The 27,369-nt window shown below is 43.9% G+C and overlaps 1 protein-coding gene across 7 annotated transcripts in view; it reads right to left on the bottom strand.

The window, feature by feature from the left end:
* The window catches only part of CHRDL1 (chordin like 1), a 57,632-nt gene extending 31,051 nt beyond the window's left edge, over window positions 1-26,581 (bottom strand). For 2 of the 7 annotated variants that reach the window (XM_019487816.2, XM_059732812.1), the window contains exons 1-4: window positions 26,372-26,581; window positions 24,130-24,275; window positions 22,109-22,221; window positions 16,500-16,593 (exon numbers count right to left, since the gene is read on the bottom strand). In XM_019487816.2, the coding sequence (XP_019343361.1) occupies window positions 16,500-16,593; window positions 22,109-22,221; window positions 24,130-24,226 (304 nt within the window). In that variant the 5' untranslated portion in view covers window positions 24,227-24,275; window positions 26,372-26,581. Of the gene's footprint in view, window positions 1-16,499; window positions 16,594-22,108; window positions 22,222-24,129; window positions 24,276-24,508; window positions 24,617-25,992 lie in introns of all 7 variants that reach the window. The other 5 variants (XM_019487810.2, XM_014607202.3, XM_019487812.2 and 2 more) reach the window with 5 other exon arrangements.
* Window positions 26,582-27,369: the final 788 nt, after the last annotated feature.

Genomic DNA, 27,369 nt, shown 5'->3' with positions numbered 1-27,369 from the left:
TCCCCACCACCACCCCTTTCTCAGCCAGCTGGAGCAGTGATAGTGCCCCAGCTAGGGAGCAGAGGAGCAGGGCCAACCCTGCTCCACTGGAGCAGACAGCACAGCCTAGTCCAGGGCTGCAAAGCATCCTGGGATGCTGGGGGACTGTGAGTTAACTTAAACCAGGAAGGGGTCTGGGACAGAATTTCCTTAAGCTGGTTTGATCTAAATCAGTTAAGCCTGATACTACAATCAACCAAGTTTATCTTTAATCAGTTTTGGCCATTTTGAAACTAGTTTATGTGTACTGAGCTTCTGTTCTGTTATAGGTTTAAACTAGATTCTGATCACTTAAACCGGTTTATGTGTAACTTCTGTCCCCAAAGTGTCATTTGGTGACAGGGATGGGCTTTTAACATCAGAAACACTACTCGCTCAGCCTGCCTTTTTGTTTTTACTATTTGTTTTATGAACTGGCCTTAAACAATCAAGTACCAACCAATATGAAATGAATCATAAGGTTTAATGCCTTAAAACCTTATCATACTGGGAACTATTCTGTTTCTCTGGGTCTTTTATAACTGGAGATATGACGGATCACAAATATAAATCCAGACAGGATTTTGTAAAACGTATTTTCTGAATCATTCATAGAAGTTAAGCATGTAAAGACCAAGGAAATAAAGATTTGTTTCAGGACTCTGAGACTGAGGCAAACAATTTAGTTCTGCTGTAATTCAAGGGTGTCTTCTTGCTAAAAGACTCCTTGCTTGCCTTCTCTTGTACACCTTTCCTCCCACCTCCTCCTAGGGTTTCTCGTACTATAAAAGAGCTTTGCTACTCACTGCAAACCTTGCGGAAGGCAATTCTAACTGAAGGAGGTAGTTCCAGGCCCTGTAGCTGGTGCCTAGTTGCAAGAAGCCGTCTCTGAGCCCTGTCTAGCTGGTGAGCCAACTGGCTGTCTCTACAAAGAAAGCAGTTAAACCCAATTTGTTTCATAGTATATCCTAGTGGTTCAATGTTAGCCCTGGCTTTCAGCTGGGGTAAGACTCTCATGGTGTGGGAGGCACAAGAATATCAATGTCATATGACATTAATTGGAAGAGCAACACAGTGCTTGGAAATGGTCAGATTGTGACCATCTTGATATTGCAGGGGCATACGACTGGACAAAGAGAGATGTTCCCTCACGTAGGGAGCTTCGTCTGGAATGTTTAATCCTGTCTACAGAGAATCTGTTCCTACAAGTACATGTAGGAGAGTCCGATCCAACACTGGGTAGTATGTAGTGAGATGTTAAGTCAGGAACATAGTGAGAAGTCAGGAAATTGATAACCACAGACCCATATTTGGGAGGCTGTGAGGCTGGCTATAACTATTGTCTAGATAAATATTTGTGTGCATGTGTAGTTGTTTTTGATGGAAGTGTATTGTTAATCTTGGCCCAAATAAAATGGAAGCCAAGCTAAATTAAATTCTTCTTTACGATAATTCTCACACAGAAGTCAGCAGCAAAAGACAAGGGATGGATGCATAGTGCTCAGTTGTCATTTTTTGTCACAATGATCAAGGCCAATTTAGCTAATGACCCTGTTAAGGATAAACTCATACTTAGACCCCTGAATATGAAGTGAGGTTGTAAAAATTAATAATGACATTTACATTTATCCATATGGAGGGCAGTTTCTGGACAAAATTCTGCAGTGACTTAGTAGGATGCTAAAATTGGTTTAAATTGCTTGGGGAATGGGTATAGATACACGAATATGAACAAAGTAATTCACACTGATCTGGACTTCAGCAAATACACAAATCAGGCCAAAAAAGTCAAATAAGCCAAGAAAGAAATTAACATGTAATTGTAAAGGTAAGATCCTGGGAATTTGCTTTGTTTTAAGCCAGCTTGTATGTTGATTTTGCTTCTTGCATCTCTAGCTCCCTTCTGCTCCTCCAGAGTGGAGCAGAGAAATTTCAAGCGTGTCCCAGTGATTCCAATGGAAGTACTGCTAGAGCAGGGGAGGGCAATTATTTTGGGTGGAGGACTGCTTCCTGAGTTTTGACAAGCCATTGAGGGCCGCATGACAGGCAGCCAGGGGCAGATAAGTATTTTTTTTTTTTTAATTTTAGAGGCCCCACAGGCCAGATAGAATGGCCTGGCAGGCCGCATTTTGCCTGCAGGCCGCATTTTGCCCACCCCTGTGCTAGAGGAAAGGGCATGAATGTGGAGTTGAGGCCTTGAAAAAATAAGAAATGAGATTTTTCTGCGCAACGTATGAATTTCACTTTATGGCCAGCAGTATTTGAAATCAATGAAAAAATGAAAAATGTACGAGCTGTGCTTTGGCACAAGTCTTCTCACTTTAGTGGGCAGTGCTGTTTCCCATTACATTTTGTTCATCCCAGAGAAAGTGACTTTGAAAGAAATGATGGTTGAAATTCCTGGTAAGCAAAGAAATGTGCTACACTTGGGATGACAGATGCTAATGTTCTCGGTACCTGGTGGATTGAGAAAGCAGGGACTAGTGATACATCTACAAACTGCACAAGGCTGGGTTTCTGCCTTCCTGCCTGATCATCATAATGCAGGGGTTTTCAGCATTTTTTGACAAGGCAGTGCAGGATGGTGGGTGGTGGCCGCTGCATGTGAGCATCCCCTCCCCCCTGCTGTGTCCGGCTCGCCAGGTGGTACCTGTGCAGCCCACAGAGGGGTGCCACTTTCTTTGCCCCCTGGGCCCTGCTCCTGGGAGGTGACAGTCTGGGATGGTGGGTGGCGGCGCTCCATCCTCACCTGCCCACGCATACCCCCTAGGGCCTTTCCAAGAAACCCGGTTGACAACCCTGTCATAATAAATTGCAATAATGCTGCAAAATCACTGTTTACCAGTATTTATCTCCCCCACAACCCCCATCCTCAGCCAAACATGCATAAGGCTTTGGAATTATAAAACTTTAAAGGGCTGACTATTGAGGTATGAGCATCACAACTTCTGTTGATTGCAGTGGGAGTAAAGTTGCTCAGCATCTTACAGGATCAGGCCTGAAGTTAGGGACTCAAATACTTTTTATGTGCATCTTTTATTATATGGAACTATTGAGAGCCATCCCCCAGTCTTCTAAAGTTCCGTTGTATTGTTCCACCAGTAAAAAAGGGCCACAAAGCCACTGAACCTGGCAGATTTAAAATGCCCTTCACATATAGCAAATGTATACATATATAGCACATGAATTATGTACATATGTAGCTATATGTACTGCGTTCACATATTATCCATTCATGATATATAATATACATGTTCCTACCTGCTTCCTATACATGCTAGGTATACACTAGGCCTGTGCAAATAGGGAAGTATTTGATTTGGATTTGGATTTGACCGATTTGGAGGACAGTGATTCAATTTGGAGATTTGGATCACTGTCCCGAATCGAATCCGCTAAATCAGCTTTGGAAGATTCAGCGCTGATTCGGAGAGATTTGGTGATTTAACCATAGACTATAATGGGGAATCAGTGAAACACCTATAACTTTGTTATTTTTTGGCAGATTTGGATGAAAATAGCAGGGATGGTAGCCCCTTCTGAGGGCATGAAGCCTGCCAGGTTTCAAGGAGATAGGTGCTGGGGTTTCTGAGAAACTGCACCTCAAACTGCTGAAAGCAAAACTTGTGTCACTTACATGTGTTAAGGCAGATTTGGATGAAAACAACAGGGACGGTAGCCTGTACCAGGGGGCCTTCTCAGTACTGGTTAGATTTCTGCCCACCAACCTATTTCTGGGCCAGCCTCCCGCCCTCTTTTGCTCAGGCAGAAATAGCTCACAAAACGGAGAGAAAGGCTGCAGACAGAGGCTTATATGCTGTTTCTATGTTCCTCTCCCAGAGCACTGTGATTGGAAGGGGACTCAGGGAAAGATCACAATCACTGGCCAGCTACAGATGTCAGTCTCCCCCCCCCCTTGCTCCCCTCCTTCTTTTCAGTTTCTGTTCCCCTGAAAGACTGCTTTCTGAATTTCCAAATCTCCAAATCTTTTTCCAAATCTTTTCCAAATCGATTTGGAGGTTTTTTTGGTCTCCTGATTCGATTTGGATTTGGCGATTTGGCCTCTGAATCGGGCCAAATCTTCTCCAAATTGAATCCGTGACTGAAGCTTCACATACCCCTGGTATACACATACCCAAAATACATGACTCATTCTCAGCTCCTCCCCCCAAATCAAAAAGTAACGTGACCAGAGGAATGATGCATATCTCTTGCTATTTCCAGCTATCAAGATGGCTCCTTGAGAATCTAGACAGTCACATATACTGTAAACATGAGCAGCCCTGAGGCTGCTCTGACTTGCACTAGGATCCAAACCAGCCTCCACTCAGTCCAAGAATAAGAGTACCAAAAAGTGGTACAGAACCCTTTGCTCCCTACTCCCTAAGGGTCTGTGGTGCAAGCAGTTTGTTAGAAGAGTTCTGCTTTAAAGTAATAATGTTATACTTAGAAACTGTGCTCAACAAAAAGACACGAAAAAGTAGGCTTTGATCAGAAATCCTGTTTTCAGAATCTACTTGTAGCAAAAGCTATAAATGCAGCGTTGGCCTCCTAGCCCCTGGTTCAACCCAAACTCTGGTTTTTAAAAAGAATACCCCAGGTCTTTTTTTAAAGAAAAGAATCACATGGTACTGTAATATGGGAAATAGATCAAATAAATGAAACTAGCATATTATTAGCATAGTGCTTTTCATTCACTGATATTACAGATATCCAAGCACTTCAGTATATCATAAAATCCATCTTTTGTATATCCTCTTGTAACTCCACTAACATTATGGAACAGTGAAAGCAGTGGGGTTTCAAGGATGTGTTTGAAAGTAGCAAGGGTTTTTGGGGTGATATTTTTTGTTGGACTAACTGAATGGTTGGGATAAAATTAGACAAGTTTTCAAATGAAAGGCATTCTTCATCATGTCCCAAGCACAGCCCAATAAAAGATTTCCCCCGAAAAGATCCTTGCCTTTTACACAATTCCTGGATTGTCACAGCTATGGCATCACTCCAACATTTAAAAGTAGATACATCTTGGTAACTAGAGGCCTAATTAAGCATTGCCTTGTGGTCACTTTGTGGCACAAGGCAAAGCTGGCACAAAATTACTTCATAGCAGGTGTCCTGGGAATACCCAGTGAGGGGGCCCTGTGCCCAGCCATTCTGCCAGCACTGCCTAACCTCTGCAGCAGGCCGTGGAAGTAAGGGGTATTCCCTGGCAGAAGCAAACCTGAGAGGGTGGGTCAGGTGGAAACCAATGCCCTGGTGAATCTATGCCCTTGCAAAATCCTGCAGTTCATCAGACCAGAGGTTAAAATTACCTCTAAGTATTTACAGTCTAAGTACACTACTTTCACAGGCATTACTTCCAGGGCCAACTGCTACAGTTTTCTCTTCCATTCAAGTCAAGGTACTTTTGCATATGCTGTAGAACTTGGCCTGTAGAAATAATACTTGACTGGACTCTTACTCAGGACTGCATTGACACTGCATTTGCTGATTTGCTAGCACCATCACCATGTTGTTGTTGCCCTTTTGCAGGCTCTGCTGTATGAGAGGTGGGAGGGGAGAAGGTTCAAATAGCTCCTTCACAACTGTATCTCCTCACAGCCTGATCTAAAGTCCACACAAAAGATTTGGGATCATAACTATATCTCTATTTGCTATGGTAGAAAGTCAGCTCCCTTTTCATCTGCTCAATCATTTGTCTACCTTATTCCTTAGCATTTCTGGATAGTAGACCATACTGCAGTCAACAGCTTCATGCCTTTTCAGAGGGATTGCACCCAAGCCTGTCAAAGCTAATGAGAATATGCTGATTCACTACAGAGAATTTGCATTAATCCGAGGTCCACATACAGCTAGTATTTTCCTATAGTTCATTCATTGCAATCCAATCCAATGTGGTTCTAACATTTAAATACATGTAAAAGATTTACTGTAGACTCTAATGTTTTAAAAGACATTTAACTGTGTTAATTTTTTAGCATTGGTTGAAGGTGACAATACATTTCAAATTGAAAAAACTATCCTCTATCAAACAAGTGCAAACACAAGCACTAAACCAAATCCTTATGTGCAGCTCCCAGATGCAGGTGTCAAACACAGTAAACCACAGAATGCCTTATGTAAAAGTAAATTCAATTACTGGATTAAAATCACAAAAACAAAGTTAGAGGGAAGACTTGGTCTTTAATACATTCAGCCTTTTGCATGTATATGACTGCTCATGACTTACGGGTACCAACAGTGCCATAACTAGGCAACATGGGTTTTCACACTGAGCAGAGTTAAGGATGTATTTTCAGTTTGAATGCTCTTCTTTTTTTTTAGCACTATTGGGTTAAAACCAGACTTTTCATATTATTTTAATATGTGTTTCTATGTCTTAATTTCCTGTATTTTCTTTTATGGTGGTATAAAAAATGTCCAGTGAAAGTCTGATGGAACCATAAAAACTTTCTGTGTGGCTCCATTATACTTCATGGTCTAAGGCTGAACCATTTTATGAATCATTCCAAGCCTTTCACAGTACCCAACTGCATGGAGTTTCGGTTCATTTGGAAACACGCTCAATGCATCGTTGAAGCTTTGCTTAAAAATATTCCAAATTAGCTATCCCAGCAGTCCAAGGTCCTGAGGTGTTACAACCTCACAGTCTATACACAGAAATAATGCCTTATTTTAGGGCATTTTGAGCATCTGATTTTCAATTTTTAATGGCTTAAAAACACTGGATGAAGACACATAAAGCCATTATTAAAGGTGAACTGCAATGCATGACTGAATATTGAGCTGAACCTAGGTTAGCAGATGTGAACATACCAAGAAAAGTCTGTTCTCATTATGTTTCCAATTCATATTTAGGAAGCGAAGACATTCAGTTAAGTTGCATCTGAATGCTGGCTATGTATTTCAAGCAAACCTTCAGGAATTTGAGGTTTACTTGCCGCTGGCAATGATTGCTGACAGTGAGTGAATACAAGGATAGTTGGCCACTAATTTCTGATGCTCTTTGAAGTTCTGTGAGCCTTTTATGCTCCAGTTTGTGAGAATACTGAAATAGATTATTTTCCTAAAATCTGAGGTCATGAAAATGTCAGTTGTGCCATCTTGCACCTGAACTGCACGTGAAACTATGGGCTCATCTAGCCAGTCAGACACTTATGTGGCCATCTGAGCAAATGAATATCCCATAAGACACTGAAATAGCAAAGGTTGGCAGTGACAAGCAGTCTGCGATCTTTCTGTATGGACAGCATGAAGGGAAGCCGAGGGATTGAAGAATCCGGACAGCCATTGTAGACTCCCATGCAATATATGCATCTGGAAGCCCAAGTTTATTTTTCCCTTTAACAAGCTCTGCTTGAAAATTCCTTTATCCATTCCCCGAGGTCAAGAAAGATGATTCTAAACAAAAGGCTGTAAATGTCTAAAGGATTGCTGATCCCAGTATGTCCTACTGGTAAATTATCGTGTGTCTTCTTTTAGAGGTTATACAGAAATATAATCATTTGGATGAGCCATTCAAGAAGCAGCATGAGAATATCTTCAGTGGTCATGCTAGCTGTCAGCTCAGAACATATTGCCATGTTTTCTGTAAGGTGTTTCACCAGCAGCTTTCAGTGCTGTCTGCTGCCCATGTGATATGAACAGTAGGGCTGTTTTTGATTCATTACTATCTTATTACACTTATCTGTTACATCAGGCACTAGCACGATGGCCTCTGTCAGTGAAATTCAGTCTTGGCTGTTTTAGCATAGCATGTGTGAACTCCTCCAAGTGCTAACCAGTGTGTGACTGGCACAGCATAAGTGTGGAGTTACCCTAACCCACCACAAGAAGTGTACTTGTTGACTCTGTTAAGAATCTCAGTCATCACTAAAGCTGTACTTTCCACATCTAACATTATTGACATCTACCCGTATTTGGCATTTCTCACTTAAAAAGTTCTGCCAGCACAAACAGTTCCCAGTCCATGACTAGTGCAGAGATTCTTACCCACAAATCTGTAATCCTAAATCACTTGAAGATCAAGATGTTTTAAATGGAAACACTGTTCCTATCAATCACATTCGGTGGATTCAGAATTCAAGGGCAAAATCCTTCTTTCTCCCCTCTGCCCCCCATGGGAGAATGGAAGATTGCTCAGTCCTAAGTTTGTTTTCTGCCAGTGACTCCTGCTTTCAGTTGATTTTAAAATCTTTCTTCTTAACTATTAAGCCTTCCATGAACTGGCAGCTGTTGCCATTCTGTCTTCTTCTCATCAACTCAGTCTATTCCCCATACAGTATTTGAAATAGCAGTATGTTATAACTCCATTGCCATGTCCCCTGCTACTTTTACATGCAAATCATGGCCAGGGGGCAAAGTAGGAGAGGGTGCCACTTCAATCCTGGACCCTACAGAATTCCCTCTTCACATTGAGAGGAGGCTGACTGCTCTCTGCTAGATTTTTCTTCACCCTGACTTTCCTTTCCCTCTCCTTCAAATATCTACATAGTACTGAGCAAAGTAAACTACTTCTGACAGGCTCAGGAGCTGGTTGCCCCAGTTGCGATCTGGAAATTATTTGTGGTGTGGGATGGAGGGGTTCATAGCCAGCAGTCAGTGGATCTTCTGAGGAAGTCTTGCTGCCTGAGACTTATGGAGCTGAAAAGACAAATAGTCTCCATGTGGAAGCCTGTGGGGGATGGAGCATCCCCAGTCTTCCCCCACGGTGGGGGAAGACTAGCAGGCGTCAGGAATGGAGCTAAGGGAGGGAAGTTGTCAAATGCTGACTGGGACATGTCAACCTCACTGGCAAAACTCTGGTTTGCTTGCTACCTGAGACTTTATCTCAACTCCCATGTTTTAAGCCTTCCTTTGATCTGATGGGAGACTCAAGAGGAAACTTCAAGTTTCATCCCATAAGATTTCTGCTTCTTCCTGCTCTTTATTCCCACAAAAAGGGGGATATGGACCTAGGGGCATGTGGGTACTGAGCCATTATTTCACTTTTTGTGCTATTAATATTTTCTCCCAACCTTCAGAATAAGTGCCAGTTCTTCTGCAACTCAAAGACTACATATGCCGCCCACATGATGATTTGTGGCTGATACAGCTTTGTAGTGGGGGAGCTATGGATTACATTGTGGAACACCTTGAGACGCATGCGTGAAGACATGATATTGATACTTTTGCCTACTGAATCTGGGTCTAGTTTCATGGGTGTTACTTCACTCTTCAGGTCGGTAAATTGAACGTGAGGGTATTATAATCCCTGCAAAGATCCACATGGGCTTGAGTTGCAAATTTCAGTTTTGGATCTGAATTTCCATATAGACTGAAGGTTTTGGATCTTGAATTTTAGGAATCAGTCATGAAGGTTGAATCCAGATTCATATTCCAACTGGAGCCGTGCAGAGAACAGAAGGTCTATTTCACAGAGGAGTTTGGAAGTTGGAGCATTTTTAAAATTCTTTACAAAACAGAATCCAAAAAAGGGGAGTTAAAAAGGTTGCTGGGAGACCTGAAGCTCTGGGAGTCTCAGCAAGGTTTCAGAAGATAGTCACTGAAATCAAACTGTTGTTTCCATGTTGACAAAGTTGCATTCTCGAACAGAAAACTGTTCCATTGGGGAATTTCCAACCAGTTCTAGTTGTGATCCTGACCGCCAGATTGAAATCATTTACAACTGAGTGTGACATGCACTGTAACATAGATATGCCTCTTTATTTATGTGTAATATGCAAGTCATTGGGCAGTAAGAGTTCTCAGCACAAAGGTGTGCTTACACTGCAGAATGAATTAAGCCACCTCATGCACCAGAAGCAGCAGATGGAGCTTAGCTTGGGTTAATATACTGTGAGTGGGTTTTATAGCTCACACTGAGCTCCAGGCTGTCAATGCTAGTGCTCCCAGTCTCCAGGTTAGCTGGGTTATCTCTGTGCTGCACTCTTCAGTATAGCCATCACCTTTATTTTCTAAGTGATGTTCTCATCTGACTGTTGTAAGAAACCTGATCCTGTCTGTCCTCATGTTAGGCTTCAGTATTTATATAGAAGCACCTGGCATCTTGCTGTTATAGTTATTTCAATATCTGAATACAAAAAAAAAAAAAACCCTTTCAAAAATGGATTGAATTTGATACGTGCCTGAAAATAAATGTGTTACTAATCATGAACGTTCCTGGAAGCCAGTGTGTATACTCTGGATAGCAAGCTTAAAAAATACTGGACCCAGATGGGCTGATTCATATGCCAACATGCTGAATTATCCACTGAAGTTTACTGGAAGATCAAAGCAGCAAGTGGAATTTGGAAACCCTACCTAAATACTGAAGTGCACATTTTTACCTCTATCATAAGTTTGTCGCCCTTTGTAGTTAAATAGTCTCATTAAAACCTTATACCTTACTCTGAATGTGCTATATGGGAATGACAAAGGCACCATGTTCAATATAAAAAGGATATGATTTATGCTGTAAATGAAAGATGCATTTATAAGCACATCCATTGTCATGCAATACCTGCAGGATACAGCTACCTACCTTAAGGACTAGTGAGTCGATTTTTCATGAAAGGTGCCATTTTGACAAGCCCACAGTCCTCTAATTGTCTACAGAACTGATCCAGCACTCAAACTGGAGTGTTCCCCTACTCTCCAATTTGATAGGACTTGTTCAATCAGGCCTTAGGTGTAAATCAGGACCACCTCTAGGTGAGCATGGCTGTGCAGTATGTGGTGCCGCAGACATGTCTGCGACACCATATACCGCACATTCAGGTGTTCTCTGTGCTGCAAGGTAGCAGCGTGGGGGTGTTTTTTGACCCAGAGATCCCAAAAAATAAAAAGTGGGGTGGTGCACATGGGACAGCGTGTGCTACCCAAAACTGGACCTTGGCCAGCCAGAGCCATGCTCCAGCTGCTGGCCAGGCTCCAAGCAGCAGGATCACCACTGCTGCAGTCCCAGGAGACCCCCAGCACTCCCCCCCCCCCCCCACCTCACCCAGGGTAACTTGCCGTGAGTCAGAGGGCATGTGGTTTGGGTGTTCCCCGGGGACAAGTAGCAGCAGCACAAGGTGCCCCATTGCTAATTGTTCCTGGGGAAACAAACGTCCACACTGGTATGGATATCCAGGCTCTGAGACTACCAGAAAGAGTGCTGATCATCGTGATGTTCTTTCTGGATGAGGAAACCTGTCCACAAGGAGCTGGACACTCAGTGTGCACAGACCACAAATGTTTCCAATAGGTGACACCAAATGAAGAACAATCTCCATTTTTTTGGAGAGCCACATAACATAATGAAAATCTAATTCTGGTAACAACGTACATGTTTCCCAGAGCTGTAAAAGGGAGGATAATAGACAGGTTTGAAATGCACAGGCTTTGGCTTGACCAACATCATTAAGCTTCAGCAAGCCCCAAAAAAAGGATTCTGGAAGGGTTTGCAATGAACCCATGCAAATAGGGGGAAAATGAGATGATGATTCATAATATGTGCATCTAGCAATTGGTTAGATACACTCTACATAGTGCAAAGGAGAGGGAGATGAAAATTGCATCTCTTTATGGCACCAGGACTGAGGGTTCTCTAGATGGAGAGACATTACATGGGGAGAAAGCTTCCCTCAAAGGGATTCCCTCAAGAACCTCTTCCACTTGAGTTGCTGTGAAATGTTACCCCCTTCTGACATTATCTCTGCTTCAGTAAATCCAGAGGCATTTGTTTTGGCAGTTACACTCTATAATGTTCATAAAAAGGCAGGAAGAAGAATCTGAAGTCACTTTGATTCAAGAACTACTCATTTCTAAAATGCAATTTTGGAAGCTCAATCAGAAACACCCATGACTGAATCTTCCAAGCATTTAAGAAAAAAATCAAATGGACTGTCAATGGCAAAAGCTCAGACACCTTCAAGCCAAAAGAATGATTGAGACCATACCATGGGCTTCTGCGCAAAAGATATTTACATTTCCAACATGCCACAACTTTGGAAATGTAAAGCATCATCTGTGTTGAGAAATATGGGAGTAAAATCTGAGATTCCTGTTCTAGTCAGGAATGAGTACTGTTATGGAAGCTAAGATATCCAAGTATGAAATGTACAAAATGCAGTAATCAGAATGCAAAAAACCCACTGAAACCACATGAGATTTCTAATGATATCTTATTCAGTGCTGGTGCAGATCTATTTGATCTATAACAAAATGATCCACTATTAAGTAATCTTTATGCACAATTCTAAATAAGCTGCTGCCTACCGCAGCATGCTGTATGTACATAACAACATGCTATATGTTGCAGTTTGACCACATGGGTTTCCAGATGATTTAAAAAAAGACAATAGACCACATTCCATCCACAATCATTTTTAGCATTTTTGATAGATTTGGATATACAAAGTCAAATACTTGCAACATTAGCAGAGAAGCCAGCAAAATAGCAAAGGACTTGATTTAATAAGAGACCTGAGAATTTCCATCCGTACCATTGTTGGAATATTCAGCACAGATTTCTGTTGGGATCACCAGCTAGAGCCTCACAGGCAGAAATAAAGAGCCAGAATCTAAAAAGCTTCTTGGACCAAACTTAAGTAATCCAGAAATATTGATCACTAATTATCATTATAGCTCCAAATGGTCACGGTTTCATTTTGTGATGTACTGTGCAGTATGAATATATAACAAAGAAACAGTTATTTCCTAAAAACAGCTCTATACACAAGGAAGCTAGGTTTTGGGGTTTTTTTGGCATCTCCTTTCTCTACTGCAAGTGAGATGAAAAGTTGTATTCCAAATAACAGGTTGCTGACGACCTGCCGTGGTAATAGTGATATCACCCACTCCAAGGTCAATGTAATAACCATTCTCTCAGTGCTGGAGAGAAACAGATGTGGTCTAACCCAACCAAAGGGAAGACTGTTTCCTTTCCTTTGAGGATCTCCAGGATTCTACTGACAGCTCCTAACCTGGCCATTGTTAATTAAAAACACCAAAACAGAAGAAAAAGCCTCCAGATGGATGAGACATCTCAGTAGCAGAGCCAAGCCACTGCAAAAAAAACTCCTTGGAAAACAGGAAGGGTGTCTATAGACATGCTAGGGGGTAGGGGTGGGTAGGGTGCTTTTTAATTAGGGCAGTTCCCGGAGAGACACTCGAATTATAATGCCTCACCCTCATATGTATTAAATCTCCTGTGTTTCAAAATGGCTGTGGGGATGCTTTAACTAAAGCTCATCTGATGAGTTTCAATTAAAGCGCCCTGTGGCCATTTTGAAATATGGGATGCATAATACATGTGATGGTGAGGCACGCTGGAGCTCCAGCAAACTTGATCAATCAAGTCTGCTCTGATGTGTTCCAATTAGAATGCATCAAAGCACGCCCATAGGCATCCAAAGTGATCAGAAAGATACCAATGTCAAATAAAATGCAAAAAAAAAGGCCTTTATTTGCCAAACATTTCGGGTCGTCTGCCCTGATTTCTGTCCTATCAGTGTGATCTGTGTTAACTGTTTGTTTTTTTTAATTTGTAGCTGTGTTTTTTGCATGTGGATAGTACATTTTGTTTATATTTGGTTAAAAAAAAAGACAGAGGAATTACTGGTATTTACCATCACTCTGACATACGGCACAGCTATACTACACCTGGTCAAGAATCTAGCAAAACATACTTTCTCCAAGTAAGAGTTTCTCTCTAATGCTGAATCTTTAAGGGTTAAGATGCACATGTTGTTGTGGAAAAGCAGCTGGAAGACATCCATGCGTTTGCTGCAAGCTAGCATTGGCCATAGAGTTCTGCCTTCTTAGAAGCTCCTCCCTCTCTGACCACCACCTTTAGCTACTGCTCCAATTTCCTCGCTTGCTGATGAATGCCTCCAGCCTGGCTTTTATTTCTTTATTGTATAGGTCCCGGGAAGCTGCAGGCCAGGGCTCCACTTTCTGCCAGTTGGTATTCAAGTAAGGCATGTACAAGTCCTCATCTGTGAGGGCACAACTTCTGTTACACTTTGGAATGCAATCTCACAGTGAAGTGTTCAAAGTGTTGCTTGGAATACAGATGTAAATAGGAGAACGCATTATAAATTTTCCTGGAGGGAGAAGTCCTGCCTGGGTGAGCAGGAGAGATTAGGAGATAGATGCAGTAAAACTCATAGGTTCAGGTTTTGGAACAGCTGCGATCCAGAGACCTTCAGAGCTGAAAGCATCTTGATACAGCCAGGCTTGCTAGCTGATGTTTGCAAGAAACTCAGCTCCCCCGGGGACAGGCTCCAGAAGGAGGCACGGAACAGACTAAGCAGTGGATCATGTTTGCTGCACAGAGAGTCCTACAGGTGTGTTCTTTGTGCCACTGAACAGTACAATGACTCACAGACCTTTGCTCTTGCACACCATTCTCTGCTCACCCATTTCAGTAGTGAAACAGCTCTTTTACTCAGGCAATGAAACTCTCTGGAGAGAGCCAAATAAGTGTTTTTTCTGCGATGGTGCATAAGTACCTTTTCATAATGGTCAATAATGGGTGCCACAAAGAAAGAAATTAGGAAAAAACCCCAGATCAAACCTACCAACCATTAGGCAATGTCAGGGATGTTGTAATGGCCACATGAAAGATCCTGCCTGGTCTCCTTTATACAGTAGCTCTTAACCAGGGGAGGGCAATTATTTCATCTGGAGGGCCACTTAATGAGTTTTGGTGAGCTGTGGAGGGCGGCAATGGTATCCCTGCCCCTTGAAAGGTGCCCTGCCCACTAACCCCTGACCTTTGCCATTGAAAGTACCTCTCCTTGCCCCCAGAAGTGCTCCTTTTGCAGGAGGGAGTGCCATCTTGGAACCAGAAAAAAGCCAAATCATATACTAAAAGTCAAACATCTACTATAACATATTTTAGTTTTATTTCAAAAATATTTTTGTCCTGATTAATGTGCATTTGTGTAGTATATATAGAAGTGATTACACAATAGCTCAAAAATAGTCTTACTCTTGTATATTGTGTGTGGGGTATGGTTGGTGGGGTGTGTATGTCTTTGGGGTTTGTGGAGCTGTGTGTGTGTGTAGGGGTATAGGGTATGTTGGGGGTGTGTATATATGTGGGAGGAATGTGGGGGTTATGGGCAGGGTGTGGGTGTGTGTGGGGTGTGAGGGAGGCTGGAGGGGGTGGGGACCCAGTTTCAGGAGCTGCACGTAGTGGCAAAGAACAGAGCCAGGCCAGCCTGGCCGACCGGCCTCTATCACGCAGGGCTCACATACAGCTCCTGGGACTCGTGTGCCACAAGAGGGAAGCCCATCACAATGGAGCCAGCTGCCTTTCCCACTCCCTGCTGCCATGTGCAGCTCATGGGACTCCGCTGGAAGTGGCGGGGAGCCTTGCTCCCTGCTTACCTGGCTCTGCTTCTTGCCACCACATGCAGCTCCCAGACCTGGCTGGAGCTGCATGCTGCCTGGTGGCTGTGCCCTCATGGGCTACAAGCACCCTGAGGGCCAGCTACCTCCTACTGCTGCTGGTGGTGACAGAGGTTGTGTACCATGGGGGGGCTCCCCCATCCTCCCTCACACCCCACAACCCCACACATAGCCACACCCTGCCCATCCGAGCTCCATGCTCCTGCCACCCCACTGGGCTCGGGTCCTGGGCTCTGTGCTCCCACCAGTCCAATGTACCATGCTCCTACCCAGCTGCAGCTTCTTTACCTGGTGCCCGGAGTGAGCACTGCAGCAGGGACATGAGGAGGAGCTGCTAGAGGGGAAGCCGAGGGGAAGCCACTGGAGGGGAAGCTAAGCAGGTCTGCTGGCAGCTGCTGCAGTGGCAGCAGCAGCCCTGCCCGGAAGTTGTGAATGCTGGCTGGAGCCATGGCCCTTCTGCACAGGAGGGTGGGAGTGAAGCATGTGGGCTGGGTGGGGTACAATTAATTGGTGGACACCCATGGGCCAAAGAAATCGCTTGATGGGCTGGATACAGCCTGTGGACCTTATTTTGCCTTCCCCTGCTTTTAAAAATAAGCATGTACTAAATGTACAGTCTGGAGGAATTTGCTGGACAGTATCCAATCACATTTTCAGTCATACACTTCTACAATACTGCTCCTCTGATTTACATCAGTTCTTATTAATTAGGAAGCTAAGCTAGAATATGAGATATAGGGCTGTAATTGTATAGGGCAAATCCTACCCTGGTTCTCTGGTGAGATTACACGATTATGCATTTGACATAGCATTTTAGAACTACTCATTAATGCAGCAGTTTGCAAGCAACCAATTTTTAATTCTGAGCCTGCTTTTGTTATAAGAATTAAACAGAAACCCCAGAAAAAGAAGCCACTAGAGGAAATAGTACTGCTGATTATAATAAAGAACATGTCTGTTCTGTCCCATGTCACAAATGGGGCATCTAATGGGATTTGCTTTATGAAAGCTACCCAGCATTTTTCTAGTACTTTTTATAACCTAGCACAACCTCAGTACATCTTAGAGAGGATTGTGGTATCATAAATGTGAATTACCTGGGCACCGTGGGCAGCACAGTTGTGGCACATGCACTGGGGTAGGACAGTGTAGGTTTGGACATCTTATTCTGCTGCACAGTACGTTCCCATTCTGGGGGAGGAATGCAACAATAAAATAAATTAATGTATTGGGTCATCTCACATTGTTCAGTGATCTCTATTCTGCACCTAGCTGTTCTGGTGCTGAATGTACAAAGGTTGAAATTCTGATTTCAGCTGAAATCTAGGATACCTCAACTCATTCTGATTTACATTAGTCACCTATACATGTGCCAGACGTCTGCTCTAATGCATGCTAATTAACACGCAGCCTCCAGCAGCCTTTGCATCATATGTATTCAGCATCCCTGCATTTCAGAATGGTAGTGGGGGCTCTTTAAAGCTTGAATGAGCTTTAGTTAAAGTGTCCCCCCACCCCACCCCCTATTTTGTAGTGTGGGATGCTGAATACACATGACGCTGTAGGCACTTTAATAACAGTGGCTCCTAAGAGCCTCCCATCCACCCCGGAGCACAAGTAAAGATGCCCTGAGATCTGAATGCGGCACAAATCTACAAAATAGCATAGATGTTTTAAGTTCAAAAGAAATGCCTAAAATGTGGGATCAGAAAAATTTTCACTTATGTAGTCAAGCTGCTTTTGAACCAAATTATATTGAGTAACTGCTTTTCCAAAGCTCAGGAATAGATAATGAATAGTGGGTCTCCAGGGCACCCCCTGTTGAGGATTAGTTCAAGACCACAAGAGACCATGAGGTCTGCAATTTTTCTTAAGGCTGCAGAGATTCCTCTGTTCTTATTTTATTGGTTCCCCAGTAGACAAAGAAAACCAGCTGGTAAACAGTCATTTTTCTACGAAATCTGAGCAGGACTTGGGAATAGTGTTCATTATTCACATGATTAACATAATATTCTATTTGACCCTATCTAGGCTTGATTTATAATTAAAACATAGGGAATTTTCAGTCTGCTATGTCTGTAAACCATCTACATTATGCTAGAAAATACTGACTGTTTCAGATTTCCACTTCAACCATAATTCATACCCTGATTTAGCTGTAGAAATTACTTGTGTTTGTAACAAAAAAAGACCTTCAATCTGAACATCTGTCACAGTTTGTAGCTTAAGGTGTACCTTAAAATAAATCCTCTTAATTTTCACATGGTTATCAGAAATATGAGACTGGTGCAACTAATGAATTTCCATTTGATTAGGCTTTAACTTTCACTACACACAGTTTCCTTGTATTTATCACAAAATGCAATTCTGTTCTGAAAAAAAGTGACTCTCAAATGGGCAGTAATCAGATTCTAGGATTTTGTCTCAGTGGGTACGTTTACTCTAGAGTAATTTACTCTAGAGTAAACCTACCCCAGGCAGGCGTCTACATGTGTAGGGAAGCAGAAGTAGATTTGTTGCTCAAGGCAGCAGTCTGCTTCTGCCCCCAGCAGCCCTGCACTGGCCCCCTGCAGCAGCCAGAGGGAGCTCTAGGCTCCCCCGGGTGCTAGCCTAGGCAATGGCAGTGAGCACAGGGCCAGGGGACAGCTATCTCCTGGTAGGGGCTGGGGGACTGTTCCCTGTCCTTGGGAGCTGCCTGGTGCCAGGGCGGGCTCTGATGGCAGAGCCAAGGCAGTTACAATGTCCCACTGCCATGGCAGCATGGAGCTCCCAGCCCTGACTCGCCGATCAGGGGCAGGGGGCTTGGAAAGAACTGAAGGGAAGGGGCAGGATGATCCGCTGGTGGGGCAGCTAGCAGCAAGCCTCTGGCTGGGTGGGCAATCCTCTGCCCCTCCCCTTCAGCTCTTTCCTAGCCCCACACTTTGATTGCCTGATTGGAGCATAGGGATGGGACCTGCCCCTGACTGAGACAGTTCCCAGCCAGACCTGGGCTGCATGGGGAAGACCGCATGTGCAGCCTGGAGCTGGCTGGGGACTGCCTAAAATGGGACAGTCCCCAGCTACCTTCAGGTTGCACATGCAGACTTCCCCATGCAGCCCAGGCCTGGCCAGGAATTGTCCTGATTAGAGGCAGGTCCCAGTCAGCTCCAGGCTGGACAGGGAATTGTCCCTGTGCAGGGAGCTCCCAGCCCCAACTCCATGATTGTTATCTCCCAGCCCTGGAGTGGGGGTTCAGAGCTCCCTACTGTTGGGCAGAGGGATGTTGTCTATGTCCAGGCTTCGGTGGTGGAGCCCACCTCAGCAGCAGGCAGCTCCCGAGGGGAAGGAGAAATCTCCCACCCCCTGCTGCCCAGCTGACCGAGAGCCAATTTTCTCCTGGTTAGCTGTCCATGCATGCCATACTGTGCAGTAGTTACTCCTGAATGCATTTGCTGCTTGTATTTACAGGTAGCAAATTTACTTGAGATTAGAGCAAATTTCTGTGCAGTAGGTGCCCGCATGTGTAGACAATGATGGTTACTGTAGTTTGCTCTAATCTCAAGTAAAGCATCTCATGTAGACGAGCCCAGTGATTGCAAATAGGAAGTGCTGGATTTACAAAACAGGGACAACTTTTAGACTGTAAAATCTTTGGGGTTTGAGTACTCTCATTCACTATTGGTCTCTGCAGTACTGTGCAGAACAAGTCTGGTGGGTTGACAGGCACTGCTGCAATATGAAGGTTAATGGATGTGGGTTCATTCACTTCAGTGGAATTTTCCTTGCTTTCACCAGCAAAAAATTTGACCCACAACAGACAACAGTTTTATTGTTAATTACTAGTCCTGACACTCATCATGGACTCTGAAAGCCAATCTGGGTCCATTCCTTCTTGTGCATCATTATCAGTAATGAAAGTTCTCCAAGCCTAAGTTTTGTTCTCACTAACTGCTGGACCATCCCACTGGCTTCACTGGATTCAAACCTTTGTATGTAACTGGAATTTAATGAGCAATTCTTTCCCATATACAAATAGAATTCAACTCTTCCTATGCTGTGAGTGTGCCACTAAAAAGCAGTAAACATTATTTTAGTTGCTGCCATCTGCAAATCAAACTCTGAACACATGCAGAGGAGCAGCTGGGCTGAGCACTAGAGCGCTATGTTTTAAAGAGTACATTTCAGGGTAGGGCACAAATCTGGCTAGTTACAAGGACTGCAATTTACCTAAAGCTAATTAACAGCACTGCCATTCCAATGCCAGCACTCCCACTTATGGGAGATAAAGGATTACCTGGAGTTACTCTGCTTATTTAGAACCTGGAAGCCTTTCCTTTAAACAAGTCACAATAACACACAAAACACCAGAAAGGATTTTTTTCCCCTCTGATGCATAAATTGGTTGGTTTGGGTTTTTTTACCTTCTTCTGAACCATCAGAGATTGACCGTATTTGCAGATGGGATATTGAGCAGGCTGGTTACTCGAGGTAGTACAGAGAGCCGTCTCAGGTGCCTGGCCCATGTGACTTGCTCACATGCTCAGGGTCAGACCAGTTGCTGGATCTGGGGTCAGGGAGGAGTATTTTTCTGGCTCATAATTGCAGGGATTCTTGGGAGTGGAGGATTCACTTTCTTTGGCAGCATATAGGGTATAGTTCACCTGATGAGACCATCTTGTATTTCTTACTTAATCATTTCCCCCAGTTGCCTGAGACTTGGACATTGGTGGCTCCCTGATCTCTACTTTTCTCTGTCTGTGGCAAACTACAGTTTAGCTTGTTATGATTAAAATTGTTGGCTAAACTGAAGCGTGATGTAAGGTGCACAAGTGAAACTTAATGGCCTCTGATGTATAGGAGGTCAGGCTAGATGATCCAATACCCCTGTTTATCATAATTTATCTGAAATAGGGTAAAATAAGAGCCCTCCTCACTCTAGGTTACTATTCAGATGGTAATCCCTTGAGCCACATCTTTGCTCAGCAGAAAACTTGAGTGGCTGAGCACTAGGGAAGTCCACTGGGAACCCTCCCTCAGTCAGTTTATAGAATGGCAGTGCATTCATGCCACAGCTCCAAGATCCTTACAAAAAAGAGGGAGAGATCAATCAATCAGTAAATACATGTGGTTCCAAGATCTATAGGATGGAGGGAGCCACTTCTAGGTGATGCCTGGCAATGAGCACCCCGGCATGGTCTCCTCCTAGCATGAGCGACTGGTGCCTCCTGAATCTTGGGGGGCGCCCACAGAAGCTGCCGCCAGCGGTGGCCCTGTCAAGGGGGGGGCACCAGCCCTATCGACAGCATCAGTGTCGGCCATCAGGGGGGAACCAACCCCTTCAGGGGGGACACATGCACCCCTGTGCACCCCCTATCAGTCGCCTATGCCTCCCAGCCTACTTCTACTTCCCCAAATCTATGCATAAGTCTTTCTGCCATTCATGACATCCACATCTATGTGTGTCTATGGAAATAGGATCTTCCCTGTTTGAGCCTTTCTGTGTATGGATTGGCATGTCTTGTGGAACTTCTTATTTAACGTTAAATACTATGGGGCTTCCCCAGACCTTAAGAGAGCCTTTTACTTACTTCACCATTTTTCTTCCCTGTCCAACTTTTCCCTAATGTCATTGGTCAATGGTCTGTCTTCAGATTGCTAGCATCTCCGGTGAATTCCACTGCCTCAACAATGAGGTACAGCCCTTAAGCATTTAATGAGTGCTTTTTCCATACACTGATTCCAAAGAGGTTTTAAACATCTGCGTGAAGATCATCAGCAAAAGTGAATAAAAATCCGCCTAACTTAAAAAGGGGACTTTCCTCCTTTTTTCGCAATGCTACGTAGCCACGTCATACTCTCTCTGCTGCACAGATGTGCACCCTTGCCAAGCGTGTGTGCTACTGTTTGTAAGCCTCTGTGCACAAAAGTGAAGCAGCAAATTCCTCAGCATAAATGCTGCAGAGAGCCCACTATTTTACATCTGCTGGGGAATAAAAGATAAGACGACTATCTATACCATTAAAGATAGCAGATAGACCTCAGCATCTAGAGTATCTTGGCCTTATGGCTAAGATCAAGTGTAGATCCCTTTGGTATAGCCATTTTAAAGTACTCTAATGGAATTTTTTTGCCTTTAGATATGCCTCCCTCCTGCAACTATCTATGATACTACCAAGGAACTATAAGGGTGATACCTAAACATCAATTCAAGACAGCCTACTTATACCTCAGAGGGACCATCCTTTTATGTCCAAGTCAATTCTCCCTCCTTCCCTCATCCTTCATTAACTGTCTATTCGCAGTTGTTTCTACAGATAGGCCTCCTTGAAAGATCTCTTTATTCTGGTAATACTTTACTGGAGAGCTGGTTTGCAGTTAGATCAAGTGTAGGCTCAGTCTGATCTTCAATTCTGGTAACAAGATAAAGATTGCACTTGGACACCAGGATTAAACTATTTAAGGTTCACTGCAAGGAATGTACAAAACTGCTGCCTAACAAAGGAGAGGACATGCATGATCTGGGCATTTTTTGCTGGTCTCGGTCTCCTCTGTTAAGATATTCCATGACTAAGATTCTCTGCCTCTTTTCTCTGCAGCTGCAAAGGAAGCCAGTAGGAGATGGACACATCCACAGCAGGTCTGGGCCACACAGCTTCACAAAACAAGGTCGAGACCTATTCTCAATTGAGAACATGCAGAAGGTCTGGAGATTGAAACCTGGATTTACCTCTGAGCAGAGACAGTTAACACAGTAAACGAGTCCATAGGGTTCTAGGTAGGGATGCCATCTTTCACCTACACGGTACTTCTTATCTTGAAACACACAGTTTGTCTCTGAATCTGTTAAAGTAATACATAATAGAAAGAGCTATAGATAAATCATACTATTCAGTGCATAAAAACAGCTGTAAGTACATAATCTGTGTAGGATTCTTTAACTCAGTTTGTAGAAGGTGCAAAGAAGTTTGTTGTAAAGAATTCAATTTTTTCTTTTCATGCAGAATCCTATTTCAGCATGAAGATGCTTTAATTTCAGACAAAGAATAACAGTTATTTCATATGGTGTTTTTTACACTGGATTAGTTCATTAGCCTTTTACTCCCTAGAGGCTTGTTTAAGTTACAAATTAAAAATCATGGTCATTCAGCCAAATTTGTAGTCAATAAAATGTTCCCATTCCAAAATCATTGCAACAGCTTTTGCTTGCGAGAGGCCCAGGATCTGGACAGCATAGGTGTTGAAATCTGGGATTACAGAATGAGGAAACATGTATTGTACTTGTACACGTTCAGTATTGCTGTAGCTCAACAACTTGATCACAGAGGAGCATATTATGCTATTTTTAAACAGTTTGCATCAACCTGCAAATGCATTGGTGTTCGAGACATTAGGGGTCTAATTTGCAGTAGATGCCATTCTCTAATTTGGAAAGTGCATTTTTGCAGTTAGCCCTCTTGCTACCCACTTGCTCAGCAAATATTAATGTCCTGTCTCTCACTCCTGCTAAAAACTATGAAGGCATCTTGTTATTATACTGCTTCCACGAGAGAGATCCTCACTCTTGTCAAGCCACATGATAAATAATCACCCTCATTATAAACATACTCCATAGTATCAAACAAACACTTGTCTCCCAAGCACTAAACTGAGAGTGGAATGAATGTTCTTAGCATTCAGTCTGCTAAAAGCAGGTAGCAAGATGCATGGATTACTAGCAGCATGTGTGAAGTGATCTGCTTTCACTTCAGACAGCTGCACTGTGAATGAAATTCAGTATCTGAAAAACTAGTGAGTTGACGTTGCAGCCGACAGTTTCCCAAGTTGCCTCTCCTCTGAGTGTGGATAGCTGTATACTTCTTTGTTGGTAAATAAACTGAGTAGAATAGGGAATGCTTCCTTTGGACCAGCTCCTTTTATTTTGCACTGCATCCACTAGTTTAGGATGAGAAGCTGGAAAAACTGCTGACAATAAAGAGTAGCTAAAATTTTCAGCTGTAAGAATAATTACTGAGCTATGCAAAAACCGGCCAAAAGAACTGGACATGAAAGCAAGGAAAAACACTCCAGGTGTCTCCTAACAAAACCGTAGTAGTCACCGTCGATTCTAGAGTGTGTTGTTAGTTATTCCTTCCTGCCACTCAACTTCTTCTGAAATGTGTTAACGTCTCCCACAGATCACTGGTTTTCTGGAAATAGTCCCTTTGTTTTGTGTGCTTTTCAATACATCTCAGCAAGTTTTTGACAGTGCTTGGACCCTTAATTGTCTCAAAGGATAGATCTAATCCAGTTCAGATGAGGTTGTTTTTGGAACATGATAGAACTCTCTTGGAAGAGGTTTACACTAGCCGAAAACCTCAGCAAAATAGTCTTATGCATGGGACAAAATCCAGATAATCCGTCAGATGTTTATAGAGGTCACTAAAATGGAATTAAGCACCCTTTATTTAGGACATTTGAAATAAAACAGATTCTCCAGCTGATGTGTTATGTTCTTTTGGTGCGATGAAAACTGCATGGTTTTAAAGAAACTCCAAAATGTAGTTTGACTTTATTGTACTAAATGAAATCGCAAATGAGACCGTTTTGCTGTATTATGATAATTTTAACGTAGGGACCCTGCTAAAAGACCAGTACTTCAAACATTTGTATCTGAAGATTTGTATACTGCCATGTGTGTTAGACACCCCCCCTGCCCGCCCCCCCCCCCCCCCACGTATGAGAGATGCATTTTTCTGGAAGTTTACTTACGTTTTATTTGTTCCAATTTACCTCCATCTATGAAAAGGAGACAGAGCATACTGTGCAAGATAAATCGAAAGTTCTCCAATCTCCACTTTTTTTTCATTTTTGCCAACAAAAGGGAAGAAAAATCTTTCAAAGTACAGAATATTGAACTGTTGGGAAGAAAATGTGAAAAGACTTAAGACTGATATCCTGTGGGATTATTTAAGTACATCTCCAATACAATTTCAAGCAAAATGTAAAAGTTTTAAGCTGCCAGGACAAAAAAAAAATATATGGAGAGAGCGTCATTTAGTGGAAACATCTTAAGCTTCAGTTGAAACTGCTTTGCTTTTGGAAAAGGGACACCATTCTTTGTCATGAAATTCAAAAAAATCAGTATTACCTCCTGTGTAGCCCTTATCTAATTCCAAAGCAGAAAAGCAGTCTAAATTCTTGAGTTCCTTTTTCACAAGTTGAGCTGAAAGCTTTCGCTTGAAGAGGAGCAGATCTTCTGGATGTAAATAGGGAAATATGAATGTTGTTTGTAATGCCTTAGCTGGTCGCATCATAAGACTGAATATACTCAATATGTTACCCCTTTATGTGCAGTTAACTTTTAGTGTGAAATCCTGGCCACAATGAAGTCAGTGGGAGTTTTCTCTTTTACTCTAGTACATTCAGGATTTCACCATTAGTTAACTTGTTCCCCCCCGTACACACCTCCTAAACTCCAGTTATTTGGGGACTCCGGACAATTAATTTCTGAAGTGTTAACCCTTGCAGTTGCTTAGAAACCTATGCTGATAACCCTTGCATTTAGCAGTTGTAGCTGGAAATACAATATAAAAATGATATCCAGCCCTTTAGTACCCAAATCCTGTCAACAAAGAGCAGAGGCACTAAACCCAGGTTTCTCTGAGAGCTGCACTGGTGTCATACTTTCTACAAGCATAATTATATTGTTTGTTTTAAAATGCTTCTTACTAAAAAGAAGAAAGTGATCAAATTGTATTTAACCAAATCTGGAGCTTTTAAAAAAAAATCCAACTTGGAATTAAGGTGTTTTCACTAAGGTGTCTTCTTACTCCTTATGAGTCACTGTAAAACTCTTCCCCTGTTCAAAGGATTTACCAGACTAGTCTTTTTTGAATAGTTTTGATATTGGACTTGATACTGACCTCTGTTAAAGTCTGCAGAGCAATTTAGTATTTAAAAGTTAAAACAATGATATAAACTGTTTTATGAAATAAGTTCTATTCATTTGAGATCTTTGGCTTGTATATTAAAAATAGATCACAAAACAAGATTTCACAAGGTTTCAGCTGATATACAATCAACACAGTGGTATTTACTAAACATGGAGATAAAGAAAAATAAGGACATGTTAGAAGAATAAAAGCACTGACAAAAGGAACAATACTCAAAATACTGGGGCACATTCTCATTGCAGAAAATTTCCATTTTAGACATCAAACAACGAAAGAGCAAACGTTACAAGTCATCTAGGGGTCGATGTTACTTTTTATAAAAAATTTCCAGGCAGGACTGTACTTTCTGACCCGGATTTCTGTAACGTGACGCTGGTGCTATGGGTGATTTTTGATCTTTTTAGGTGTGTGTTACTCTCTTCACCATGCTGTCATTTCTTTGCCCTACCTCAACACAACACAACACAACAGTAACAATGGCTATCCATCCTAGGCACTAAAAATCACACGGCCCCTCCGTTTGTACTGTAGAGACTCCTAAATCATTTAAAATGCACGTGAGAACATTCAAAAGCCAAAAGGCACTTCCTCTGCACAGAAGTAAAATAGCGGTTCACCGTCCTTCTTGGAAGCAGGATAGGAAATTTTAATTTAAGGAAAAAAAAAAAGTTTGATTCACCTTTCGTCCCCCTGGAACACGTCCGTATCTCACAGAGCCATTTCTAAGCTGCACTTTTTGGGGTGTTTAAAATTAAAACCTTGCCATTTAGTCTCCCCACAGCATGCAAAACCCCAGGGCATCACTGCGCCTGGCAGAAGCAGGAACACTTACAACCTCCGGCCTCTTCTGCGGGCAAAACCTAGTTACAAAGGGAGCGGGATTCATCCTCCATCCTACCTCCGAGCTCCTTCCAAACCCGGGGCAGTGCAAGGGAGGGAGGAGTTGATGATGGAAATCTCCATCATCCAGCTGTCTAAATTGTCACCCGGAGCCGGGAGCGGCGCCTCCGCGAGCGCAGCCCGTTCGTGGGTTGAAGTCCTGGCGATGAAAAACCAACCTGCTGGATCCCTGCCGCCCTCGGGGCCAGGGCTCGACCCGCGCCAAGGAGGCAGCTCCCCGGGCGAGCCGGACCGGCACCGGGACCGGGACCGGGGCACCAACCTGCGGGGCCGGCACCTGTACCTGCTGCTGCGGCTGCCTCGGGATGCTGCGCGAGCCCCGCCGCGCCGAGCCGCGCCGAGCCGAGCCGCTGGGACTGGCAGCCGGCACCGCCCCCGCCCTGCCCCTGCCCCTGCCTCTGCCCCTGCCCCGCGCTCCGGGGCGGAGCCGGGCCGCGCCCGCGGGAGGCGGTGCGGTGCGGCGCGGGCTCGCCCTCGGCTGCCCCCGGGGGACCGGGGCTCCGTCTCGGTCAAGGGCTGGTGCAGCCCGGCCCGCGCGGGAAGGGAGGACGAGCGGAGCCGGGACCAGCGCGCGGAGAAGGCATCGCGGAGGGAAACCCTCGTGCCGGCGCCCGCCTCCTCCTGCGGGGCGTCCGGGGGGGCATCCGGGCCGGGCCGGGCCGCGAGCTGCGGGGGCAGGCAGCCGGCACCGCGGCAGCGCGCCGGGCAAGGCGCTCGGGGAGGTGCTGGGCGGGCGGGGCTGCTGAGTCTGGAGAAGAGAAAGCTGAAGGAGAAGGTGGCGGTGAAGGGGGTTAATAGCAGCCCGAGAGGATGGCGCGGGGCTGGTCTCAGCGGCAGGCGACAGAATGAGGAGCCAGGGTCTCAAGTTGCAGCCAGGGAGCAGGGGTGGACTGGATGTGATCCCTCCCAAGCCTCATCTCTTCTGATCCTAAGACTGTCTGGGAGCGGGTGGCATGAGTTGCCTTATTAAGTGGGGTTTTTTTTTTCCAGCTCTAATTTATGAGGCATAATAAAACATACCGTGAAAAAAAAAAATAAAGCTGCTTTCTAGAGCTGAACGTTTTGTAACATGCAGACACAATCCCGCGTTGTGCGTCTGTTTGGCTCCAGGGGGGTGTGCGTGGGATGCCGGCCCTGCACACGCGGGGAGCGGCTC

Source organism: Alligator mississippiensis, chromosome 8 (assembly GCF_030867095.1).
Source record: "Alligator mississippiensis isolate rAllMis1 chromosome 8, rAllMis1, whole genome shotgun sequence".
Classification (NCBI taxonomy): Eukaryota; Metazoa; Chordata; order Crocodylia; family Alligatoridae; genus Alligator; species Alligator mississippiensis.
Note: the sequence above shows the minus strand (reverse complement) of the source record. Positions and strands in the feature narration are given on the sequence as shown.